The sequence below is a fragment of the Syngnathus floridae genome, chromosome 6 (assembly GCF_059516105.1).
Source record: "Syngnathus floridae isolate MCC-2025c chromosome 6, RoL_Sflo_1.0, whole genome shotgun sequence".
In the NCBI taxonomy this organism is placed as follows: Eukaryota; Metazoa; Chordata; class Actinopteri; order Syngnathiformes; family Syngnathidae; genus Syngnathus; species Syngnathus floridae.
This window is the reverse complement of record NC_142418.1, coordinates 13,133,628-13,159,812: the sequence shown is the minus strand read 5'-3', so window position 1 is coordinate 13,159,812 and position 26,185 is coordinate 13,133,628. Positions and strand designations below refer to the sequence as shown.

Here is a 26,185-nt window from a genome sequence, read left to right as displayed (position 1 = left end):
TTGTATACATATGTTTTGATCCAAAAGCTATCACTGGTCAACTAAACAGAAAAAACAGACTATTCACTGCAAAAGTAAAAACAATTTATTATTATTTTTTTACCTTCCTGGCGATACGCTCCACCACGACCTTGGCCACAGGGGTAATCGCCCCGCCCTCAGGGTCATAGAAGGGGCTCTGAGGGTGATCCAAACTTGTTAAAGGTCGAATTTTCTCTTGGGGAATGATGGGCTTGTTTGGCGACTAAAAGGAAAGGCAAAAAAGAAAGGGGGTCATCCATCTCAAAGAACTTGTTCAGCAAATGTTTTTGTCTTAAAATGAACCCATTTCATAAGTGTGAAGTAAGGCCTAAGATTCGAGTGACCCGACTAAAGAGATTTTAGAGATACAAAAATGAATTGATTTTGAATCATCTAACAATGATTGCAACATTATGTTGCATAAAATGTTTGTTGATTCACCTATGTATTCACAGTAGCAAGATCCCAAGAATCCATTACAGTTGTATAAGAAAAATTGTAATTAAATGAAATTACTTCATATGTGATACCACCATCAGTGCCAGCATCCCAGGGAATAAGATCTGTCACCAGCCGTTGGACCCAGCCACACTCCTTGGTACATAGGTCCTCTCCCGACAGCCCCACATTCCAGTCAGGACTTGGCCCGAGCATAGTGAGGAAAGACATCAGGTGGCGGGTCTGGTCAACAGAGAACTCAGCAGATGGAGCAGCTCGCCTGGAGAGAAATGTGGAGGAAATTAAATATATATGTGAGACAGCGTTATACGGTACGTCCACCCAAACGATTTCTATATCACTATGATAAGAATTGTTGATAATGAAATTATACCCTGCAATAAAGTGGTGACCCAAATTCAGCTGGGTTGGACTCTCGCCCACAAGCAACGATGATGAGGACAAGCGATATTGAAAACTGATGGGTAAAATTATTATTAACTATAAATGAATAAATACATTAATAAATAACATGAAGCTCTAATTCTTTGGTAGTAGCTGCTTTTAAATTTAATTTTCACCCATGAATTCATTTAGTCATGCAGCTTCAAAAAGACTTAGTAAGATGTTTAACAGTGCATTGTTTGTCACCAATTTGCCAGTTTGAACATGTTACAAAGCCTCCAGAAAAATCTGTCATCACGTTCAACATACATTGGTTTCTACAAAGCTCATCAGTGCGTTTCAGAAGATATTGCCACACAATCGTCACAGCATGTGCACGAGACCCACATTTTCTTTATCTTTTGTTTTTATGTACTTTTTCTCTTCATCATGCTTTTTCCTCTCATAGTCAGCTGATTGCAGACTCTAATCAGCTTCAACTTCTCATGACACATGCATTCTGAGACAATCAGTGACTGCAACATTTGCTAATAACTAGTGTAAGAAATGGTGCTTAAAATTGTGTTTGTCATCCATCTATCATCTGGACCGCTTGTCCCCACGGGGATCGCGGGTGTGCTGGAGCCTAACCCAGCTGTGGCGGACACCCTGAACTGGTTGCCAGCCGATCAGAAACGAACAACCCTTCGCACCCGCACTGACACCTATGTGCAATTTGAAGTGCTCAATCTGCCTGCCAAGCATGTTTTCGGGATGTGGGAGGAAACCGGAGTATCCAGAGAAAACCCACGGAGGCACTGGGAGAACATGCAAACTCCACACAGGGCCAGAGGTGGAATCGAACCTGCAACGTCAGAACTGTGAGGCGGAGGTGCTGAACAGTGCATCACTGTCTGTATTCAAGTCAGTGCTTCTCAATTATTTTCTGTTATGCTACGCCAGAAAGAAGAAAATATTGCACACCCCCTCCACTCTCCTCAGTGACTATAAATAGTATCATTACCCTATAAAATTGCAACAAGTACACCTCTGCATAACATTGTCTTTTATGATCCCTTGGGGTCACATGCTAGCATAGTACCGCGTCTCCCACAGTGAGGACCTGCCCTGCTATTTGAGAAACACTGATTAAGTGGTTAGACCATGAATTTCATTCCCATCTTGAAGAAAAGTTCAGAGTATCTCGTGCTAAGGTCATCTTTTTTATTTTATTATTTATATTCTCATTCTTTGCTTTTCCTGTGATGTACTTCTAATTCCCAGGTAGATTTAGAGAATAAATGCTAAACACTGCACTGTCGAAACACTGCATTGCATTAAATAAATAAAAGCTGCATTAAATAAATAAAAGCTATTGACCTTTTCGTAAGCTTCAAATTTACTCAAAATTATTCAAATGTATCATCCTTCTAATTAACGACAAATTTCAGAGTGTTTTCATCTGTGTAAACCTTCTAAATTTAATCCCAAAACAGAAGTGATCCCACAAGTAGCAGTAGCATCAGTAAACCAGGGCTAATTAATTAATTCTAATTTATTCATTATTATCACTACAATAGCTATATGGTAAGAATGTTAAAAAAAAAATACTGCACAACAGGAGGATACTTTGGTTTTACACAATCTTTTTTGCCACAGTTATGTGAATTTTAAGTTCAGTGAAATAGTGTGCTAATTTTTTTTCTGGCTGCACTCCTGGTCATGTTGTTCGCCTCAGCTGTCCAATCTTGCTTGCCTCTGTGACTCCCAACAGTGAAACTATGGAATTAACTGAAGTACTGTAATTTTGTGTTGTTTTGGCAAGTAACAAGAAAGAGAAAGTAATCGGTGTTGTTAAATGGTAGGGTTACAACATTTTGGACCTGGAGTTGATGACACCTGTCTATCAACAAGTTTTCGTTTCCCACTTTTGGTAAAGTCCTGATAATCTAGACAGTAATTTCAATCATCTCTCCCTGTGGCTTTATCCACTGTGAAAGTAAAAATATGTAATACTTACAGGTTGAGCGGCTGCCACGCTGGCCACTGAGCTTTGGTTTTAATGACAGTCAGAACTTCATCACCCTAACCAGAAAGGACAAAAAACAATTTCATTGTGAGAACAAAGGTCTAATTCATTCCACAATCCAATTTTAAGTTTAAATTCGGAACCACATTTAATTTAATAGAATCATGGTAAATGCACTTCATTGTAATCGCCTTTATTCCAGTGATGAACTTTCCAAACACGCATCTCTAATTCAGACAAACATGTTATAACTTGGGGTACGGCCATTATAGCCGACAATGATGACACTGGAGGCGAACACCAGTCCTCACGAGCTTGTATTGTAGTTCTACCACACTCTTCAACCACACGTCATCATCACACATTACCCAGCGAGCACCACGGCACGTTGCTAAGAAACGTCAGCAATCAATACACAATAAAACGTAAAAGGAGAAAAATATTAGGGTTATTATGCATTTTATGGCTGGTGCGACTTGTACTCCGGAGCGATTTATGATCCAGAAAATACGGTATACTGCAAACAAATATGTGTGGTAGTGGCTGGGTGAAAAATAAAAACTTGTTTAAGAGTCAATGTGCATCTTGTCAATCATATGAGCTTAGGCACTCTTCGGCTTCTCTGACCTCATGTGTCATTCCATCCTGTGAGCAATGCACCTGTGTACTGACATGGCAGTCAGACTAATGCGGGGGTGAAAAAGCACTGGTTCTTTTACGAAAGGAGATACACTTGTGAGCCTTAAAGAAAATGCTGACTGTTGTTTCATTGTCTATTGCGGGCTGCAGCCAAAGGCAGAGACCTTGGCGGTCCGATTCCCAGCTACAGAAGCTCACTCTTGGGACATGGAATGTCACTTCAATGGCAGGAAAGGAGCCCGATCTAGTGTGCGAGGCAGAAAAGTTTCGACTAGACATAGTCGGACTTGCCTCCACATACAGTTTGGGTTCTGGTACAAGTCCTCTTGAGAGGGGCTGGACTCTCTTCCACTCTGGAGTTGTCCACGTGGAAAGAAGCCGAGTAAATGTGGGCACCTGCACATTGGGGTTCTTAGTGGTCCTTAGTTGGAAAAGGGTGGAATGCTCCGGGGATGAGATCCTGCCACAAGTGGAGGAGTTCAAGTATCATGGGGTCTTGTGAGGGCAGGATGGAGTGTGAAATTGACAAGCGGATCGGTGCTGCTGTTGTGCGGACTCTTGAATAAAGTCTGAATATTCTGAATGAAGTGCACAATTGAAGAGAAACTGTGTGATTACATTTTATTTAATCATGCCAAGTCATTTTTTAAATCGTAACCTTTTCTGAGTGTTATAATTTGTCTAGGACTGTCATCTCTCTCTGGCTCTTAGTAGTTTTTCAAGTAAAGTGCATAATAAAAACTTGCTCCATTGTTAAATCACTTGGGAAATAAAAGGTGCTGACATTTATTCAAGGTTATGAATGTTGAGTTGCTGGCCGCGGATGACAGATACTGATCCGAATTGCTCTCGAGAGCCATTCCTTTTCAGGAGCAATTTTGGGAAGCAAAACTGATTACGGACTGCAATTCTTTTTTCTTTTTTGCTTCTGGAGTGTCAGGTAATGGCATTGCCTCTGGCTTTGAATTATACCGCGTATGTGTGTCGATGAGAAATTGTATTAAAATATTTAAAGATCTCACATTACTCTCCTGATGTGTTAAGTAAAAACGCCGTATAGCTCAGTGGTCCCCAACTGTTTCTCCACCACGGCTATTTAGCAACCGTGGTAGTATTGTCTGTTAAATCCATCTTGTTTTTTTTCTTTTCAGGCATAGGCTCATGTTGAATGTTTTTCTCATTTTTCCTCATCAACATTTTTTTAAATATGTCTGTTTTTGAACTCCTTTTGCAAGCTTTCGGGTTTAATATGAGAACAAATAAAGAGCTAAAACAATTGGGCGGACTAAAGAGGAAGAGAAAATTAAGTTAAAACAAGAAGTCAACAGAAAATGTATGTGAAGAAACACTTTGTGAAAGTGAGAGCAGGTGATTTGAGAGGAGACAACATAGTAGAAAGTTGCAGTAATTGCTTTGACACTGTGCAGGGACAAGATTTAACTCAGTTAAGAAGAGTCATGAATTCTATGCCCTCGGCCCTGTCACGAGTATAAAGTCACTTTATGAAGAGATTTTAGTTTATAACCACTTGTAAAAACAGGGAGGAAACACTGAAACTGCATTTCACTATTGTACATGGAAAAAGTTACGTGGACTGCTGCCTGAAGCTTAAGACATAAAAATTATATTATCTGCCACAGGATTTTGGCTGATGTCGTCCGGTCAGGGTAGCCTGGCATGTTTATCATCCCAGAAAGTCCAGGTAAAACAACTGGGAAAGAAAAGCTGAACTATTCAGTCAAAAGTGTAACTTTTAATAATAATAAGTAACACTTATAGTGATTTTTTTGAATGATTATACGAGCTATGCATCACTAGCTCTAATTGATTGATTGTCCATCTATCCATCCATTATCTGTACCGCTTGTACCCACGGGGGTCGCGGGCATGCTGGAGCCTATCTCAGCCGTCATCGGGCAGTAGGCGGGGGACACCCTGAACTGGTTGCCAGCCAATCGCAGGGCACAGAACGACGAACAACCATCTGCAATTTGTAGTGCTCAATCGGCCGACCAAGCATGTTTTTGAGATGTGGGAGGAAACAGGAGGACCCAGAGAAAACCCACGCAGACATGGAGAGATCATGCAAAATCCACACAGGGAGGATCGGAGGTGGGATCAAACTCACACCCTCTGAACTGTAAGTCGTGCTAACCAGTGTACACTGTGCCAACCGGCCATTGATTGTTTGGTGCTTAAATGTAGCTATGATATGAAATCAATTTCTACTAAATGCCCAATTCACAATTATCAAGTGACTAATTAGCTTTCTCCCAAAGTCAGTTAGGTTAGGATTCAGCTGCTGGAATAGGAAATTTTATCAGATAGATATATTTAATGGTCCGCTGCCAGCAATTCTTGCCCTTATGGTGTGTCATCACCTGATCGGTAAGTCATTGGCTGTGATCTGTAATCCGAGCTGTCTCTCTAGCTTGAGGTTCAGTTAAAATGAACACACTATATTTTCTTGGTGGAGAGGCCAATTAGATCTACAGCCTTAGTATGCTATAAGGGTTCGACCACAGGCAGAGCTTCCTTAGTATACTACAATGGTTAAACTGTGGGCAGAACTCGGAGCTGCTTCCTTAGAGACCTGTGGAAATTATCTTGTCAAAGACCTTCCTCAGTAAGCTGAACACAGTGGGATGATGGACATAAACTATAACTGGCTTCCAAGTACTCAATGAGGGGGGTGAGGACATATGTGTCAAGAAGATGTCACGCTGTAAATGCCACCCCGCATATCAGCACGGAGGTCGAGACGGGGGTATTGATTATAATTTATTCAATTTCAGAATTACAGGAAATGACACAGTGAACATCAAAATACTGTCCATTATCAGTTGTGATGGAATACACTTTTCACAAAAGTTTTTTCATAAAATTTTGAGTATCCAACTTTGAAAGGAAATAGTGTCTCAAGACACAAGAGATTCAAGAGATTTCAAGAACTCTCAATGCTAACATCAACACACACGGTCCAGGAATAATATTCACTCGTTATTCTTAAACCTTACATTAAAGTCTTTTTCAGTCCTGGTCCATAAAATAAGAAGGTATTCTGCCTTGTATTACACTTAAAGTGTTCATAAAATCTACACGACCATATTTAACATTTTGAGTTGAATCTATTTATTTATTTTTTCATGTATTATCTGTTTATTTATTCATTTTGCAACTGTCAAACAAGTAGTGGTGAAAGAAATCATCCACCATATATTTTAAACATCAAAGAAGAGGATGACAATGCAACTCCAAAGCTGCTAATACCGGTGAACTTTTAGTTTGTTCAAATTTCAACAAAAAAAAATCCATTTCGAGTATGTGTGGAGTAATTAGTTTGAGGGAAATGGTCACCTTTGGAAAAAAAAAAATGCCATTAACTGTGCATCCATTCTTAAATGTCCTAAAAGAATAAACGGGAAGTTAACCACTGTAATATTAATGTTTAATCAACCAAGCAACACTCTTAAAACACTCGCTTAACTTCAAACATGAATGAGGAGTGATAAAAAGGTGCAGTGCACCAGATAGAGAAGGTACCAGTCACACAAAGCTTCTGATAAACAAAAAACAACTTTAAATTTCAGGAAGTAGCCTTGACATTTGTGTTAGTTTCTATATAGTGTTCCCCATTAATTTTACTTCGCAAGTCATGTCTCTTGTGCTCCAACTTGTTGTGTTGTGTTGTGTTGTAGTTTCTTTATTGTTTTGATTGATTGATTTTTTTTTGCCAATGTTTTTTACCACCTTACATTTATTTTTCTCACTCGTATTCCTGATTGTCTGCCTGTGGTACCATTTGTGTTCACTGACAAAGCTGGTCCTGCCAATGCTTACCTCCATTGCTAATAAAAATGGTCTAATCTGTTTCACTCAATCAGCATTCATATCCAGTCATCATGTCAGGACAATGACATATCCAACGCAGAACTAATTTCTGGCAAAATTCTAAAAATTAGGTTGTTCCAAACACTACCAGGAGATCGGGATAACAAATGGATTCATTTTCAACCATTTTAAAAAAGCATATGGAAGCTTATGCCAATGCATTTTTTGCTGGACTGATTCTGAATCTTTAACACCAGAGAGGATTTATCCTGGCTGACAGTCTTCTCCCTTGCTTGATTTGCTCACTTGTCTCATTCAAGAAGCCAATTAGAGCCAATTGTAAGACTCTGCCTGTCACAAGTGCTCTTCAGTTCCCCCCAAAGAATTGTGATCTTTCACATGGGTGTGTCTGGAAGACTGTGTGGATGTTTTGATGTCATCACTTCAGCAAAGCATCTCAAGATATGGAGTACAATTTTCCACAAAGCATTATGCTGACATCATAATGATTCTCTCAAGTGGTCTTAAATGATGCACATGATGACACAGGCGCACACACATTTTGCCAAGCCAAGTACAACCACCTCTTTTCCTCTGAGATGAGTGACAGTAAATCCAAAAATAGCCCATTTGACAGCTACCCTTCAGAGTAAGATGCTTGATGACCAGCTCAACAAACACTAGCAGTACAATGCTGACGGCAACAGTAGCATTTTTATGGAGGTCCATGATGGACTGTCCTCACGTATGATATAGTCTGCTGTTATGCATGTTATTATAGAAAAGAAACGTGGTAAATTTTGATATATTTTGCAACAACATATAAATAAATAATCATGAGCCTCATTATTTTTGGAGGTCTAAGAGGTTGCAGAATACCTCAGCGAGAAGAGGCACACACTATGTACTCAAAACAAGTAATTATCTCTCATGAATGATTTTTTCCGAGAAAATTAAAACACAATCTGCTGCAGTCCCTTGCTTGCTCAATTGAAGAATATTGAATATTGAAATTCCTTTTTATATTAAGACATGTTCACTTGTGCAATATGAATTTGCCAGAGTCCCTACTACCTAGCCACAGGCATTAATTTGCAAGACCATGGGGCCTATTTTGGTAGACTGGCACCCATTTAGTAAAAATGAGCATAAATTCATTTACGTGCCATTTTTAGGTATAGTCGGGCGTGTTCGGAGCCGTCTTGTGCCTCTCTGGGCATTCCAGCATAGGGTGTTGCCTCGTCCCCGACTCATCCAGCAACTTGGTAACAGAAAGTACTGTAGTTTTCGCACTATAAGGTGCACCGGATTATAAGGCGCACCTTCAATGAATGGCCCATTTTAAAACGTTGTCCATATATAAGGTGCACTGGATTATAAGGCGCACCTTCAATGAATGGCCCATTTTAAAACTTTGTCCATATATAAGATATATACATTTGGCCCACGGGCCGGACTTTGGACACACCTGCTGTAGTGGCTCAAAATTGGGCACACTGTCGGCTTTAGAGAAAATTTGAGGTTTTTAGTTGTGCCTTATAATGCGGAAAATACAAGTCTGTGCTTGGTGTACAAACTGGGACATCTTCATTTACACACAGGGGCAATGGTCAAATTCAACATGTTTGTCAAATTTACTAAATCTAATTTGTTTGTAGTCGACGCTAAAAGTGATGATAGTCAAGTCGATTTCAACGAATCTATGATTTATTTTTATTTTAGTTCAGCAACTCCAAACACAAGCATGCTCTCACTCTCTCAAATTGCACGTTCCTAGGTCCTGCTCCTCTCTTTACATCATCACACCTCCCATCAGAAATTCCATCAAGGACAGAGGTAGAAATGTTTTAGGGTAGTGAGACCATCGTTCCTCAGTGTCGTTTGATGGAGACCTCAGTAACACTTTGCGTCTCCTCGTTTTTATCGTGGTGAATTACTTAAAGGGCATGTTATACAAACACTCAACTCAAGGTTCCAGTTGCTTCCTAATTGGCTCGAAGACAGAGGGCCGGCTCCACAAAGAATGAACTCTGGCCGCTAATGACATACCAGTGCCAACACAGCCACAAAGTTTGACAGCTGAGTACAGTTTGCACTTTCCCCCAGATTGCACACATGGCAAAGAAAAATGCAAGCTTTGCCGAAGAACACCTGTCTTTTCAAAACAATGGTAAGAAACTCTTTCACTCAATTCGATTCACAACTGAAAACACACTGGTTTAAAATTGTCTACTCAACATGTCACGGTTATATGATCTGAAACCACATTTTCCTACATTTTCAAATTTGGGACTGGATGGAAATGTTGTTTAAATAAGTGAAATATGAAATAATAAGTTATGAAATAAAAAAGAGAAGAAAAAACATTCCATTAAAAAGGCATGTAGGCATAATCTGGCAAGAGTATTTATACGTCAGAATATATATATACGTATATATATATATTTTTTTTAGAGCAGTTCATTTAAAGTATAACAATGCATGTGGCACATTTGTAAATATGTTACATAAGGAAGGCCATTTTGTCATCGCAAAAAGTAAGACTCAGTAAACAATGCAATGGGTAACTGAGCCACAACTTTTGAAAGTATGTGAATAAAACAATGATTCCAAATGGCACCTGTTCATTATATGTATTCAAACCTCTTTTCCGTCTTTTGCTTGAGTAATGACTCCTGTCCACACAAAAACAACATCTATTGTTTTTGCAGTACCTAATAACCACAAAGAGGCAAAAGCAGCCAAGAATGGCATTAGGAAAGTCTGTCAGCCTCTAATGTGTGCACAAAACAGTCCAAACCGGAAGTGACAGGCACAAACCATGGACGCTGACAGCACTCCATTGTTCCTTTGCAAATGGCCAAAACACACCTTTCTATGGCCAGAGAGAGTGGGTGGGATAAAGTGGTGCACAGGGAGATCCCGATTAACCAACACAGGTCCAGAACTTTGTATTACAATATATTCATGTTGTGTTGTTTATATACTGATGCTTTTTCAAAATGACATTACATGGCTTGAATGGATTCAGTTTGTTTTTTTTCCCTTCCTCTTGTTTTCTCCAGCATTAGGGTTAGGGTTAATGCATGAGACAGACAATGTAATGTTTGTTTGATTCCAGCCGTACGAAAAAACAAATATTCGCATCGACTGGATTCTTTGCTGGTGTAAGCAATTCACTAACTCATAGTTGGAATGGAATTTATCAGGTGGTACAGTGTTTCCCAACCTGAAGGCTGTGGATTTATACCCTAACTCTTGACTACCTTTAAAAAATAAATAAAACTTACTCAAAAACTGTCCTTGTAATACCGTATTTATTTTGAATTGCTGAGTGACAATAATTTGAAATTAGATGAGGTCCACTTGAAATTGACAAACAATGTTAGGATACAGCAATAAATTGGAATTTGCAGTGTAAATCCAGTTTGACTTATACTCACTGCAAGACTAACTCTGATGGCTGTTTGACATCAGCTACCTTTGAACAATTTGTGTTGCATATTCAAAATAAATCAACACATATTATATAAATTAAATATATTTAAAATAAATGATCACAACCCTACTGACACGGATAAAGAGACATATTACGTAAAACTGTTTCAAGTTACTATTGTACAAGCTCAAAATGTTCAAAACATCAAGATTATGACAGCAGGTGGAGCAGAAGTCACCTTGCAACAACAAATACTTGTGGGGCCCTCTTGGGCTAAATGTGTGAATGGTCCAAAATGTACAAAAACATTCACCAAGTGTACAGTTAAAGTGCAATCACTTCTGGATCAAATGTCTAAATGGTAGTGTGAATGTGTTTCTTTCTGCTCCAATAAAAAGCAGCTGTCTTTGTATAGACAGCTGTTTCATGGCTCAAAATCGTGTGACCAATTTTTCACGAAGGGTGAAAGCACACTATCCAGATGTGAATTGAAGTATCAACTTTCAAGATGCATTCACAAGGTTTACCATCAGGTTAAAAGCTACTGAATGCAGTTGTTGTTAATTGTTATAGTTTGAAAAATCTTTTACTGTACCCATGAACCAAAACATTAACATTAATTCACTTGTTCCACTCTGTGGAATTTAAAGGTGGAACATAATCCATTCCTGGTTTACCTTTTTTCAAATTGCACGTTGGTATTTTTTTTCTATACGCACACACTTTAAGAACTGATTCTGTCCTTTAGAATAGTTATATAGTTTTTATGAGGGTAACGTCAAGTAGACATTTTACAGTAAAGTATACACGCTACTAATTTAAAGAAAGGATCATCCTTCCTCACAGACTCTTTTGCTCATTCACTTCATTTCGTTTATTTAGAAGCAAGTTTCTTGAATGAATTTGAATGAAGTATATAAAAAAAACACATGGAATCTCATTGACAAATGTGAACTCTACCTTCTGTCGAATCTCTTCTTCCATTTTGATGGGGGAGCCAAACTCAGCAACTTGTCGCACCCCCTCACTGGCATAACCTCCATACTCCCAGAGCACATAACCTCTGGAATGGGATGCACCAATCAGTGCAGACCAGTGGTTGGCGCGTCCTGTAGGACAGAAACGTAACAAATATTGATGAGTAAAAGTAGTTTCTTACAAGAATGAAGAAGGACCTGACGTAAATAGTTGGATAGGCTACTCTAGTATAAATTTCCTCTTTTTAAACATGGCACACATTTTACATCACTTTTTTTTAATATTAGAAAAATGTCAGGCCACATTGCTACTGCAAGTCTAGTGCGAGTCAAAAAATATGTTACGGTATGGTTTCAAATCAAACAAAAAGCCTTACATTTATGATATAGCATATAAGTGATTTTTTTATTTGTACGGTAGCCTATATGTGTGCATGTATATACTATATGCATGACATGCTTGGAATTTGAGCTTACTGGGATAGTCTTTGGGATGCACTTTCTCTGACCAGTTTCCATAGAAGGTGAGTCTATATTTGGCTGTCCCACAGGCACAACACTCCAAGGCAGGGTCTGCTGTTGCCTCCCCAAATACACGTTCTGCACAGAAAAGATTGACTCATATTATCTTGGGAAATTTTTGCAAAAACAGTGTCATGAAAACATCTTAAAGTAGAAAGAAAAAATACTCTTTTGGAAAATTACAAAACCAAAGGCAAATTGTCACATTAATTACTTTTAGCCTTGAAGCGCAGTCATCCATATGCATATCCATTATTCTCCTTGACCAGTGTTTGGCATTGACAGGATGAGGCTAATTGAATATTTATCATAGCAGAAAATTAGTCTGAAGAAATCCTGCCGTGCTACCCAACGTTTTTGTAGGATGAGTAGAACTTCTACAGCAAAATTTGCAAACACATTTGAATAAAGATAGGGGATTGCTTGTCCGTATAATAGCCTAATTTGGTCAGGAAATAACTTTTTAAAAGACTTCCGAGTTCTGTCAGAGAAATAGTTTGTCGCATTGCTTAAATCAGCATTTTCAGAACTAAGATGCTCCAATCCCCAAATGCAAACAAAAAGACTCAAACAAAACAGAAAGGCAGCATTGTTACAAATCTGGCATGGATGTTAGTCTGCAGCAAATTCAAAGCAACCTGAAGGCTGAGACATAGCTGTGTGGCAAAACACAAAAGAATATTTCAACATAGACTCCCAGGAGAACACAGCTTTTCTCTCTGCCTTTCTTGCCGTCATTTCCAAAAATGGCACCGAGATACTGGGAGATGATGTGCGCTTATTAAATAAAATGAGACATGGTGAAGCCCAGCCCTATATTTGCTGGTGAAGGATATGATCAGCAAGGGGGGAGATGATGATAGGCACCTGTCATTACCTTTCTCACATAGCCGGATGGTAAGAGAGCCCTCATCTTGGAAATATATGATTTTCTTCTGGACAATGCTTGCTCTGCAGACAGAGAATATAGACAGACAGAGTTGAAAATATTGAACTCGCAGAGAAAACTTTTTATTGGAAAGAAATAGGGCCAAATAGGCCATTTAATATTGTTAACCCCTTCCAATCATCAAATCTACACATCCAGCCATTATTTGGTCAGCTGTTCAGTAGGCGTTTTAAACCCTCAACTAGTTGCCATACATACAAACAGTCATTCACATTCACAATCAAACCTACAGACAATTTGAGGTGCCCAATCGGCCTACCATCTCTGGAATTAAATCAGAATGTTGGGCCAAAAAAAAAGTGGACTGCCGTGGTATAGTACAAATGAGACCATACTGTGCATTTACACAGACACAAATTCTAAATTGTGTTTTGTTGTGTGGGCTTTGATGGCACCACAAACAACAGGAACAAATTAAACCATCAACAAACACCTTATCATGTACTTCTCTTGTAAGAACTGCTGTTACTTGTTCTTTCATTTGCAAATAGAGTGTGACAGCATTTTTGGCTAGTGTGTCACATTTGGTCCATCAAGGCATGTGCCAGTTTGATGGCTCTCGGAGGTCATTATCACGAGCATTGCTCCGAGCACAAATAACTGTGAAGCCATGGGTAAGACTGAGGAAATGTTCTGCCAAGAACCCATGCCACAATTTATTTGCAATGTTATGAACCACAGACATCTGCTGTATTTTTATTTCATTTGAGAACAAAATCTCCCTCAATATCAAGGGTATTGTAAAAATGCCAATACCCCGAATGTTTACTCTGTCTCCTTGGGTTTGCAGACTCATGTCCCTTTAATCTTCATCATTAAAATTGCTTTTAGTGTCACGGTGCTCTAAATTGTTCTCGATTTCCCCATTTTTCAGAGTCTCAGTTTTGTCTTATAATTAATTAAGGCCTCTTTATATTCAAACATATGTGCAGGCGACTATATTTCATGTCTTGTCATTTATTTTAAATTGTCAGTTTTTAGTCCTCTCCTTCATGTTGTCATGTCCTTATATTATGTTGTTTTAGAAGCTTTACTTTCTGCGCTTGTGTTCCCTCATCATGGTAAATGGACCCCTTTCGTATAGCGCTTTATCTCGACTGTATAATGATTCTGTCCACCTGTGGCCCATTACCTGTGTATAAATAGTCTGCGCCTCCCCCTGTCTATCATCAAATCGTCTTGTTTCCTTCCACGTCCTGAGACAGACCTTGTCAGAGTTAAGGGCAAAGAGTTGGTGGTATTTTTTTTTACTAATTTGCACCTGCCTTTGCTAGTTTTCTGAGTTGATACTTTTCTTGCATTGTTTTGTCTAGATTTGCTGGGATTTTTATTTGTTGATACTCTGAGTATATTATACTGATTTGTGCATGTTCTCTTGTATATGGAAATTAACACACCTGCACCTTATAGTCCAGTGCGTTTTATAAATTAACAAAACAGGGTTTCCACTAATTTTAGCTGGCACATCTTATATTCGGGTTCAGTTTACAGTCCAGAAATCACAGTATTCAAGTACTGACGCAGTAGAAAGTAATGGTAATAACGCCCATAGGTAACTAATTTCTTGCTTTTTATTAATGGGGTAATCTGATTTTACCAAAGTTGAAACACTGTTATTATTGTATATTAAATGTGGTGGTACGATTATAATTGATCATTTTATGACTACTGCATAATCCAAATACATTCTGGCACCACAAATAGGCTGCTCGTTGGGTAGAGCTCCTTAAAAAGACAAAAGATCATGAATTCAGCACTATTTCAAATTCATTGAGGTCAAATCAACAACGTCCATGTGAAATGTACATTGTGCCCCCGACCAAAGACTTTGTTGACATCCGTTGAGGGACTGTTTAGCCTGAGGAAACTAGTGCTTACGCCAAAGAGAAACAGGATGTCTGATAAGAGCTTTGAAATGCTGCTGCTTCTGAGACACAAGAATTGTTTTGAAGGGTAAAATGGGTAGCCAAAATATTTGAAAAAATATTTGAAATCATGTGAGTTCTACAGATTATCTGTCTCAAGTTATGAGCATTTATTTAATTGCTACAATTACTGTGAATATATTTTATATTATTGTACTGTTAAAGTTTTAAAGCAATACATGAACCACAGAATGTCTGCAAAACCACTTGTCTGAGATTATAAATTTACTTTATATATTTGAAATCATGTGAGTTCTTCAGATCATCTGTCTCAGGTTGTGAGCAATTATTTAATTTGCTACAATTACTGTGAACATACTTTATATTATTTAACTGTTAACGTTTAAAAGCAACACATGAACCACAGAATATCTGCAAGACCACATGTCTGAGATTCTAAATTTACTTTATTCCGCTGTCAACTACAGAGATAAAACAGTTGCATATATAAATTCACTTGCAATGTGAACAAAGTACAGTGTAGATGAACAGATTGTTGTAATGCCTAATATTGACAGTTCTTTATTTATTGTAAAAAAAATTATATTATTTAAATGCTAACTTTTGAAGATACTATTTAAAGTGCAGGATAAGCATCTACAATTATACTGAAGTTTATATCCCTGTCCATCCTACTCATTTCAAATGACTTTAAAAAACTGCTCAAAACATCCCAATTATTTGCTATGAAGCTATTTTTCTGTAGTGAAAATACTTATTTCGCTTGTTAACTAATCTACTAGAATCCTACTTGAAAGAGGAATCATATAGTGGACATTTGTTGTGATAGTAGTAATTCAGCCAAACAGATCTGACATCATCTTTAGTAGATGTCTCTGGAGATCGAAAAGCCTCGCTTCATTTGCTCAAAATATTATGACCTCCTCTCGCATTGCTCCTCTGTAGATATGAAATGATAAAAAGACGAGCTCCACAGACCACATTTACTTCCATAAACACTATGTTGAGTGATGGCTCTTTTTCTGTGCGTCTTTTTGGAGATGTATTTTTGTTCACGCACTTGACAGACCAACATCGCATTTAATATATAATCTGAACGCTTTCACACAGAAAAATCAGATTTCACCCAAAAATCCAAATTGAGCATTACAGTTTGAAGCCTTGCCTTAGATGTCGTCTGTAACTGACTGCACTGCAGATTCCCACAGCTTCACAAATTTGCACTGAAGATGTTGTCAGTCTGACCTCTTTCGCACAAACGGTGAGGGCTTTTACTAAATGGGGCCTGATAATGAGACCCCCGCGTGCACCTTTAGGTCAAAGTTCGTAATTCTGAAATTCAATTAAATCATTCATTACAAGATAATTTTCCATTGATGGGAATTACTATGTTTATACGACCAGGGATGGACAAGTCAAATAATCGAGGGTGCCATGTTTCATTAGTGCTACCGGGCGGCCGCATTTTCTAACCAGATGCAGAGCAAAAATTATAATATAAATGAAAATATTAAACAAAATAACCACGTATTGTGATTTTTTTCAGTGCAAAGGTCTCACTTGCATAATAACCATTCCAGGATGGCACAAATTGCCGAACAGCAACCCAACATAAGGTACAAGACCTTTTTCACAAATATCAAATCACAGGAAATGTTAATCTTATTAAGATACTATGTCTGCATGCCATTCCATCCATCCATTTACTAAACCACTTATCCTCTCGATGGTCGTGAGTATGCTGATGCCTATCCCAGCTGTCTAAGGGCGGCAGGCGGGGTACACCGTGAACCGGTCACCAGTCGATCGCAGCAGGTCATTACAAATCCACAAAAAAATATCAAGCCGACTCATCTTGAAGTATACAGTGGAGTTTACGGCCTGGTGCTAGCGCAACTGTCATGTCTACCTAAATCTAAACTTCCAATATACAAGTATTTGTTTACCAGGGAAGACGGGTGGTTGCCACCCTTCGCCCCTCCCAAAAACTAAAACTAATACAAAGAAATATTGAAAGAAAAAACTGTGAATAAGTGAATTCACAGCTGCTGAGTGACTGTGGTAGTCTACTGTGGAAGAGGAAACATGTAATTGAATTTAACATTTAATTTTTTTGATAAACTTAATCAAGGAGTCACTCAGAGTGTATTCGCCACGGGCCGCCAGTTGATTGTCAGCTCTTGAAAATTTCCACTTATTGTTTTCATAATCTTTTTGTAGCAATTATACGCACCTTCACCTGTTCTTAATCTGAACCTGCCTCAGTGTTACTCTCGAATTGCTTTCCTTCACTTTTGGTCTTGAATAATACTTCCTAGTTTTTCTTTTGGTCATGACTACAACCTGCCCTGTCTCAAGATATACTGTGCTAGATATCAAACTGGGCCAGAGGACTGAATATTTTAACAAAGTGTTAATTTCGTAAGTGTTACACAAAAGCTGGGACTGTTAGTTTGCATTTATAGAGTTCTTAAAATGTTTGCCATAAAAATCCATTATGTTTGTACGATGGCAACAAGGTCTTGGGTGCCTGTACTTCATCAAGCAGAGCCACATAAAATTGTGTTATTAAAGTGAGCCAAAACACATTGACTGGACACAAGGGAGGTACTGGAGACATTATATGGAAGTTATTAGTTATATTGCTTCTATAAATCTAACAGAGCAAATGGTGCAATAGGGTTGACTGCTAAGGCATGAAATTGAAAAAAATGAAATATACAGAACATCACCATGCTTCAGTTGATGACTCCATAACATATTATTCAGTATTGCTAATGGTCAATTTATGTGTATCGTCATTTAATCATTCAATGAAGCAACCTAAAAAATGGAGGTGGTCATGGTGTCAGCTTGGGTGACATGCAATGTGTGTGTTTCCTTTTTTACTTGAATAAATAAGTAAAGTGATATTCCCTTACAATTCCTGACAGCAGATTGCAGATGATAACCACATCCCTTCAGGAGCAGGAGGAATCACTGACCATGCAAATATTGCATTTGACAGCTGTCCGTCAATATCTCAACAGGGCTGAACGAGCTCGAGCTTATTCCTTTTGCACATTAAATATTGCAAATTGGAAACTATCGTGGAAAATAGTGAGTATGCTTTTCAAACAGTAATCCATTGCTCCTGTTGTTGAAAATAATGCTGTGATATTTTCATTATCAGTCCACTGCTGTCAGTATTTCAGGCCGGCCCAGTCAGTGCTGAAGTTTTAAGAAATGATGTCTGACTTTCAAAAACAATGACACAACAATAGAATCTGAACAGACCATATTCATAGATCCAAGATATTTTGAGCTGCTTCTAATTTTTCTGTTTTGCTCAGCCATTCTACTGCTTCATTTCGGACTGACTCGCAGTATGTTGATCATGCAGTATTTCAGAAGTATGTCCTCACATACTGTACTGTAAAGCATATTCACAATGCCCCCAATGTAATGCAGTAACAAAACCTGTCAGGGCCAGCAAGGCCTTCTCTGCGAGCCTAACAAAACCAGAAACAATTGGGTGTGTGAATTTGCAATACACTGGATTTGCAAACTTAAATTGTTTAACTAAGACAGCAAAGAGACGCCACGTGGACACTTGCAAGCTACGATGCTTTTAAAGACTTTTGGGGACACCAGAGGGGACGCTTAGCTCAACAAATAGCTAATAGCCCATTTTGTACACAACTGAGGTGATGCAATGCTTAGTGTGCTTATGTGTGTTTCTAACTGCTCTCCAGTCCTGGTGTTATAAATGCTGGCATAATGAAAGATATTTATTGCCTATATTGGACATCACTGAAGGAGTAACCGCACTGCTCGCCACCACTATCCACATAAGACAATCTTGAAATTAGCATGAAGAACAAATCAAGTTACCCTTTTATATGTTGTTTGTTTTACTGTGATACTAGAAATTAGCCAACAGAGGAAATACTTTCAGAAAACAAAATAAATAATTCAGAAGATGAGAAAATGTGTGCGCAATCCTTATCAGACAGGGAAGTCCAATGGACAATTATCTCTCAAAGCTTGCTTCGTAAGTAGGTTAAAAAAAAAAAAAAACCTACAGTGGATGTTTTAGTATTAATTTAACACTTGTCAGCTCCCTTGGAAAGGTGAGACGGTCTTATTCGGAGATAAAAGAGCCTACTACTTCCAAGAAACGAAAAATGCATTTAAGACAGGTGGTCAAGATGAATAGACAAAATAATTACATTACAAATTATTTAAGTTCAAAACAATGCTGCATTACATTAGTATAATTTTTGGTTTCCTGTATATGTAAAAATATTTGCATAATCAATTCATGATCAAGTCTTTTCATCACAATACGAGAGAATAATGACCACTAAATTATGCAATCTCATCATGAGGAAAACTGTAAAAAGTCCTCAGACATCCTGAATAAAAATGAGCCTTAAAGTTGCCGGAAGGAAAGAAAAGGAAGAAACTTTTTTCCACTGACATTTGGCACTCAAACAGTTTTCATAGTTGTGCCTTGGCCTCAAACTTGTGTACAGTACTTTGTGCTTCCAAAAGCAAATTCCTCACAGTCCTTAGAGTATGTGCATACAGGATTTTGTGAGGTCAGAGTGCTCTTCTGGTAGTTGAGATTGAGTTCAACCAAATACGCTCTTAAAGAAAAGTCTTGGGTAGGTAGGCAAAAAGACCCAAAGCACATTGAGAGAACTTTAAAGAACAAATTTTCCAATCGGAGTTTCAAGTAAAACCTAACCTTTGCATAAGCACTGCAAGCAAGTTCACTACACTTCTCTGTCGTCAACGTGTTCGCCTCATGTTAACTTGAGTTCAGTCTCGCCATCAGTATTCTCATGCTGCTGCTGCAAGAACTACAGGAAGGGTCAACAAACCTTCAGCTTGCCCCGTGGCAGCACATCACACTGTGAGCTGCTGTTTGGCCAAGTGCTCTAAACTCTTCAGTCTAAATGAAGCCAAATACAGTATTGATCGTCGAACAAACAGAGTTGGAAGTCTTGGTGGTTTAAAAACACCTGCGAACTGAATTATTTATCTATTGGCTAGATACTTTCAGAATGATTTGCAATGACCTATAGCGATGTTTTTATATATATATATTTCTGTCAAATAATACAAAAAATATGACATATGGAATAGATTTGTGCAGCTCAAATCATCTTTTGTTATTCGTTTTGAAATTTGAAACCCATTTTGCGCATAAGTGGAGTTTTCTTACATTGGATTTTTTCACAGATGTGTGCAGTTGCAAAGGAAAATTATGGATGGATGGATGGATGGATGGATGGATGGATGGATGGATGGATGGATGGATGGATGGATGGATGGATGGATGGATGGATGGATGGATGGATGGATGGATGGATGGATGGATGGATATGGGATCTCGTTCTTTTGAGTATGAACCACAGCTCATGAGGGTAGGAATGTAGATGGACCAGTAAATCTTCTTCACCAATACAATCCGATTGAGAGGCCGCATCACTGCAGACATAAGTAGATGTTTTGCAATATTTTCATTTTCAAGTCATTTCAATGAACATTGTGGCATTTTCATTCTTTAAATAAAGGTAACTAGCAACTTTCCCCATCGATGCGTTTGTCATTAAATTAATAATATTTTTATACTTGTTAAAGATTGACTACAAAATGCCTCTAATGTTTCATTATGGAAAAAGTTGAAACTAAAAAGATTTTTTTTTAATCATCTGATACTATTTGAAAAATGGCTTCAAAAACACATGACTGTAAATAAGAGGTCAAGCAGTGGACTGGAGTGAGGAGAACGGATTGTGTACATGATTAAAGTGTAAAGGTCACTATTTTTTTTCATGTTTCAACAACACCAACCTTGGCCACACTTGCAAAAAAGAAAAATAATGGTTAACCGGCTGGCAGCACAGTGACCTTGAGGTGCTTGCAAGGATTTTATCTGCTTCAAATACATGCATGTTCAAAGACTCAAATTATGAGTAGCTGTTTGTTAGATAGGCTATGCATACTACGTACCCATGCCCACAAGTAGCTGGAATCGACTTTAACTCACCCAATAAGAGGAAGAAAAAAAAAAAATCTGCGAACTTGAATGCAAGCTATCAGTGAGTTAACCCAGTCTTTATATTTATTCAACTGTGAATTGTTTTTCTTGGAACATTTAATGGTTGTGCTGTGAGGTTTCCAAACAGCAGGGTTGAAGCTGTTAATAGAGACACTGAACATGCATTCAACGTGTCAACTCCGAAGGTGAAGGAATATTAAACAGCTGGAGTTTGTTTTCAAATATTTATTTTATAATGGATTTCCACCACATTCCTGTTAGATTTCTTGTTGCACACATTTCTTTTTGCTGTCACAGTCTACCAATAACAAAACCTTCTCTTTTAAGATACTATAAAACTCTCCTCTGTCTGTGTGTGTGTCATGCATGCTGCTTGCGGGCAATTCAAATGTTCTGTTATTTGCATGGTAATTCACAAATTCATAATTTCACCAAGTGTGTTGTCATAAAAAGTTTTCCTGGTCCGCTATCTCATTTGAAAAAGAGAAAAAGTTTTCAAAGTTAATCCCACTCCTAAAGGCAAACGTTTTCAGTGCAGAGTAGTGTGTGACGAAGAACCCCCCTTTTTGCTTTTTAGGCTTCTTTTACACTTGAGGCTATTTGAATTTGTGAAAGAAGGGTTCGGGGAGTTTTGTTTTTATTTTAAAGGGATGGGAGGCTTTTTTGTTGCTGTTGTTATTGAAGTTGGGTCCTCTGCTGCTATATATTTCAACAACAACAAAGTTTCTTTACGAGACCAAAACATGTGATAAGAGCAGCAACTTGTTTTTATTACTTGGACACCACATTTGACCTAAAGATCACAAACGTGCGGGGCACACTGAAAAGGCCAACCATAACGTCTGATACCTGCAAATCGCTTTGTAAGAGGATTTCAGCTGGCTTTCATGTAGTTTGTCCTAAGACCAGTCGAGAGCAGTCAATTGATCCTCCTTACATTCTGTACACTGCATGAAGAAGCTAGAAAATCTGTGAGACAATAAAACTAATGGGGAAAGAAAACAGAGACCATGGTATAATAGATCGGCCAACTCTTATTTTGCAATGATTGATTTTTTTTTTTTTTTTTTTTTATCTTAAAGTTAGTAGTGACTATGTTTGAAGAAGGAAAGAACGAAACAAAGACAAAAAACTAAGAATGTAGTAAAGGAAGTTTTCAACATTGGTGAAACCAAGCACCAAGTTCATCATTCCCTTGGGTGGAGTCAGCACTTGCTGTTTCTTTCGAGGTAGACATTTCTGCAGAATGATTGAAAAGAGTTAGGGCAACAGCCAGCTAAGGAAGGTCTGACACTTGACTTCCTCCCTCAAGGTGCAGAAAAAGAGGAGCACTCTATGAGTTCCAGTGCCAGTGGCAGCAGTTGAGCTGAGCAGAGACAACAATTGATAGAGGGACCGATTTAAAAGTTGCTGACATCTTTTACTTGCCAAGAAACTGAGGGGAATGTTTCACAGTTGACTACAAGTGTACAGCTTTTGCATTGCAAGTATCCTACAAGACATTTTCAAGAGTTTTTTTCCAAAAAAGTTCCACAAAAACATCCTGATTCAACTAAAATGACTTAAAATACAATCCTGCTGGTATGACTAGCAATAATCAGATCTAGATTCAGTAAGATATGAGCAATAATTAGAACTATTTAAAAGTTCAGACATCTTTTAATTGCCAAGAAACTGAGGGGAATGATTCACAGTTGACTAGCATTTGCATTGCAAGTATTCAATCAGACATTTTCCAAAAAGGTTACACAAAAACATCCTGATTTAAATAAAATGACTCAAAATACAATTCTGCTGGTATGAGTAGCAACGTCAGCCCAGACGTTTTAATCATCGTAGGCTTATTTTTCACAATTGGCTGGTGATTGGCTGACAACAATTATGGCTTCAACTCTGCCGGAATTTGCTGTAGATCACCTGTGGCCCTAAAAAGCACGGAAGCAATGTAGACAAATAATCTTTTAAGAATATTTCAGACTTCCTGAAGTTAAAAAACAAAAAGTTGTTGTTTCTTTGATCCAGGGAAAAAAACATTATCTTAATAGGTAATACATCTTTCAACTTTGGTAGAAGTCCACACATTTTCATCCCCCATTTTATCCAAAAGGTTCATGGCCAAGTTAATCTGTAAGTGTGATTTGTAATAAAGAAAAGAAGTGAATCGCCACATTATAAAATCCTACTTCAAGAAATACAAAAAAATAAATAAATACTGCAGGAGTCACCTTGCACGGCCAATTGCCTGCAAGAGTTCACTGACTGTTCTTGAGACTCAACAAATTATAGCTGCTAAAATAACTTCTGCATCCTGGTGGAACGAACATAAATTATGATATTACTGTCCATTGTTAGTGCACACATTTTTTTATCTAATTGACCCGTAATGGATTTGAAAAACAGAATTTCACCTTTTTCATTGCCTGCTTGAAACAATTTCTCCTTCCCAGATGGATTTGTACAGCAATCCATCTGGCATGTCAAGTTACCCTTGCAGTGCTCAGGGCTGTGATAATCAGAAAATATGAGAAAATAGTTCCACTGTCACACCAGATTCATGTGAATGATGGCTGCAGGAACAAATCTGTTTTCATATTCGTAATAATCCAACTGTTTGACATTTTACAAGTGTGACTGTTATTGCGTATACTGCAACATTTTAGACAAATGGGAATTGGCTTTTACGATGAGAAGTGCAGTAGCATATAGAACCAACGGATGTTTAAAAGTTTACACATTATTTTTGTAAAATTCAATGTTGTTAAGTGGACCTCACTCTTGTGAGGTTAAACTGCAGCTCCCCCACTTGATAAGGTGGCTTGATTCAAAGATTTGAATGGAATTCACTCAAATGTACAAGATTCGGACTTCTTTTCTTTCTTTCTTTTATTTTTCAAAGTTGTCCAATCCACACAGGTGAAAAACCTTTAAACACAACCAGAAATAGGTACAGCCGAATAATATTAGAAATATAATATTCTATCTTGAAGTTTTCACAGCTCACCGGCTCCTTCTTCTGTCTTTACAAGCCTTTGTCCTGCAGTCTCTTTTCCTCACATCCAGCTTTTCCCTTTGTTACACACACACTGCTTGCTCCTCAATGTCCTGTGTGATTTTTCCAACATCTCCACCTGATGCACTTAATCAGCTGCCTCCAGGCAGGAAGACACACCCAAACCTGAGGCAGTTCAGCCAGAGAGGGGTGCGGCCTGCAGCTCAACTCAACAGTTGTATATCAACTGAAGGTTCTTGTCAGCTTTCTACACTTGCAAATGTAGTTGGAATATTACCTTTTATTAAGACAACATGCATAATCCTGGAATTAGATGACTAGATTATATACCATTATCCAATTGGTTTGTATAGTGTGGTCAAAATTATTAAGCAATAGCTTGTCTACACGGAATGCATTTTTACAGTTCAATAATAACTTTTTTTTTTCCGTTGTCCATTTTTTTTAATCAAAACTAACTATTATGGTGGGGTTTTTTTTGTTGATCTTTTTTTTTTAACCAAAACTACCTATTATGTGTCACGTCTCGTCCCCAGCCGTTCCACTATGTGTTTGTTGTCATGGTTTCTGTCTGTGTGCTCGCCCCTCCCCTCCATGATTAAGCGTGAATATTCTCACCTGCCTCTTGTTACCTGTCGTGTATATAAGTCCTGTCTAGCCCCTCACGACCCTTCGGGTCATTGTGTGTGTGTTGTTGTCTTGATGTCTTCACGTACTTTGCACTGCTTTATTATTTTAACATCTCGTTTTGGGTGGCTCAACCACAAATCCTAATGACCTCAGTTCCATGTGCTTCCAGGTCATGAAGATCACGTTTCGAAATCTGTGCTGCTACATTTCCAGGCAAAGGTGGGTTCAAGTTTTTCAAAACTTCTTTATGTTGCAGAAACCCCATACAATAATTCCTGTCTTTTCTGAGTGGGCGTTGGGCAATTTATTTTTTTGACTTTTCAGGTCAAAATGTGAAGTTTATGGTCTGTACAGAACATTGTGTTTACTTAGCACAGCATTTTAATGGATAATGTAATCTTAATTGCATTGATTTTGAAACGTAGGTGTTTGAGTTGGCGGCGTCCTGAAAAGTACAATCCTAGCAGTCCATTTCACCAATCATACAGCTTGTGAGAGAAGGTTTTACTTCAAATTATCGAAGAGTTTGCTTTTAAATACTCTGGAAATAATTTGAGATTTTTTTTGGACTGGAGACACGCAGACTCACCAGTCCAGAGAGAAACACACAAAAGTTAAAGCAAGCCATTCATGTAAAATAAATGTTCCCTGGGAGCAGTTGATTATTTTTTTTATTCCTACAATTTAGTGTAAAGATGTGTCTTGTTGGTGTTTCTTCACCAAATGCTCCACATATCAAATGGAAGCGCAGATGTGCTACAAAAAGTATACTTCCTGTTTAGAACTAATGGGATTTGGAAGACCTTAGCATGGGAAGAAAAAAACATGTTTAAAACTTTAAGTGATATGCAAGTTGAAAAGTTAGTTCAGAGGAAGTGGGACAGAACTTGTTGGATGGTGTTCTGCTGAATATTTATCTTCCTGTTAATGGGGGACAATGACAGTAATTGGAGGGGAATTTGCATTGCAGATGTGCCTTTTGTAGAACACAGTTTAGTGGCCAACAAACACTGAGATGGATGTATGCCATCTGTCAAAGAGAAGGCAGCAGATAAATTAAAATTAACAAGGTACAAGGAAGGTAAAGGCATGTTGGTGCATCTCACTCAGCTGTGGGAGAGTCATGGAAAGTATTTCCCTGGGGAGTTTAGGTGAGGAGATGAAAACCACACAGATGACAAAAAAGGTAGGGTTGTGAATGAAGCCAAAGGAAAAGGCAGCTTTCAACAGGTTGTGGTCGAGCAGTTTAACATATTTAAGTTCAGAATGGATATTTGTGTGCCCACGATTTTAGTCATACGTGTTTATCCATAAACAGAACTGTATTTCCTCTCCCTTTGTATGTATTGAAATAATGCTGATGTTTTTTTTGATGTCT

The 26,185-nt window shown here is 38.2% G+C and overlaps 1 protein-coding gene across 1 annotated transcript in view; it reads right to left on the bottom strand.

Moving 5' to 3' along the window:
• The window catches only part of spon1b (spondin 1b), a 44,912-nt gene that overhangs the window by 4,512 nt on the left and 14,215 nt on the right, over positions 1 to 26,185 (bottom strand). Inside the window, exons 4-9 of the mRNA XM_088379200.1 lie at positions 13,158 to 13,231; positions 12,236 to 12,358; positions 11,742 to 11,890; positions 2,864 to 2,928; positions 538 to 739; positions 104 to 244 (exon numbers count right to left, since the gene is read on the bottom strand). Coding sequence (XP_088235326.1) covers positions 104 to 244; positions 538 to 739; positions 2,864 to 2,928; positions 11,742 to 11,890; positions 12,236 to 12,358; positions 13,158 to 13,231 — 754 coding nt within the window. The remainder of the gene's footprint in view (positions 1 to 103; positions 245 to 537; positions 740 to 2,863; positions 2,929 to 11,741; positions 11,891 to 12,235; positions 12,359 to 13,157; positions 13,232 to 26,185) is intronic.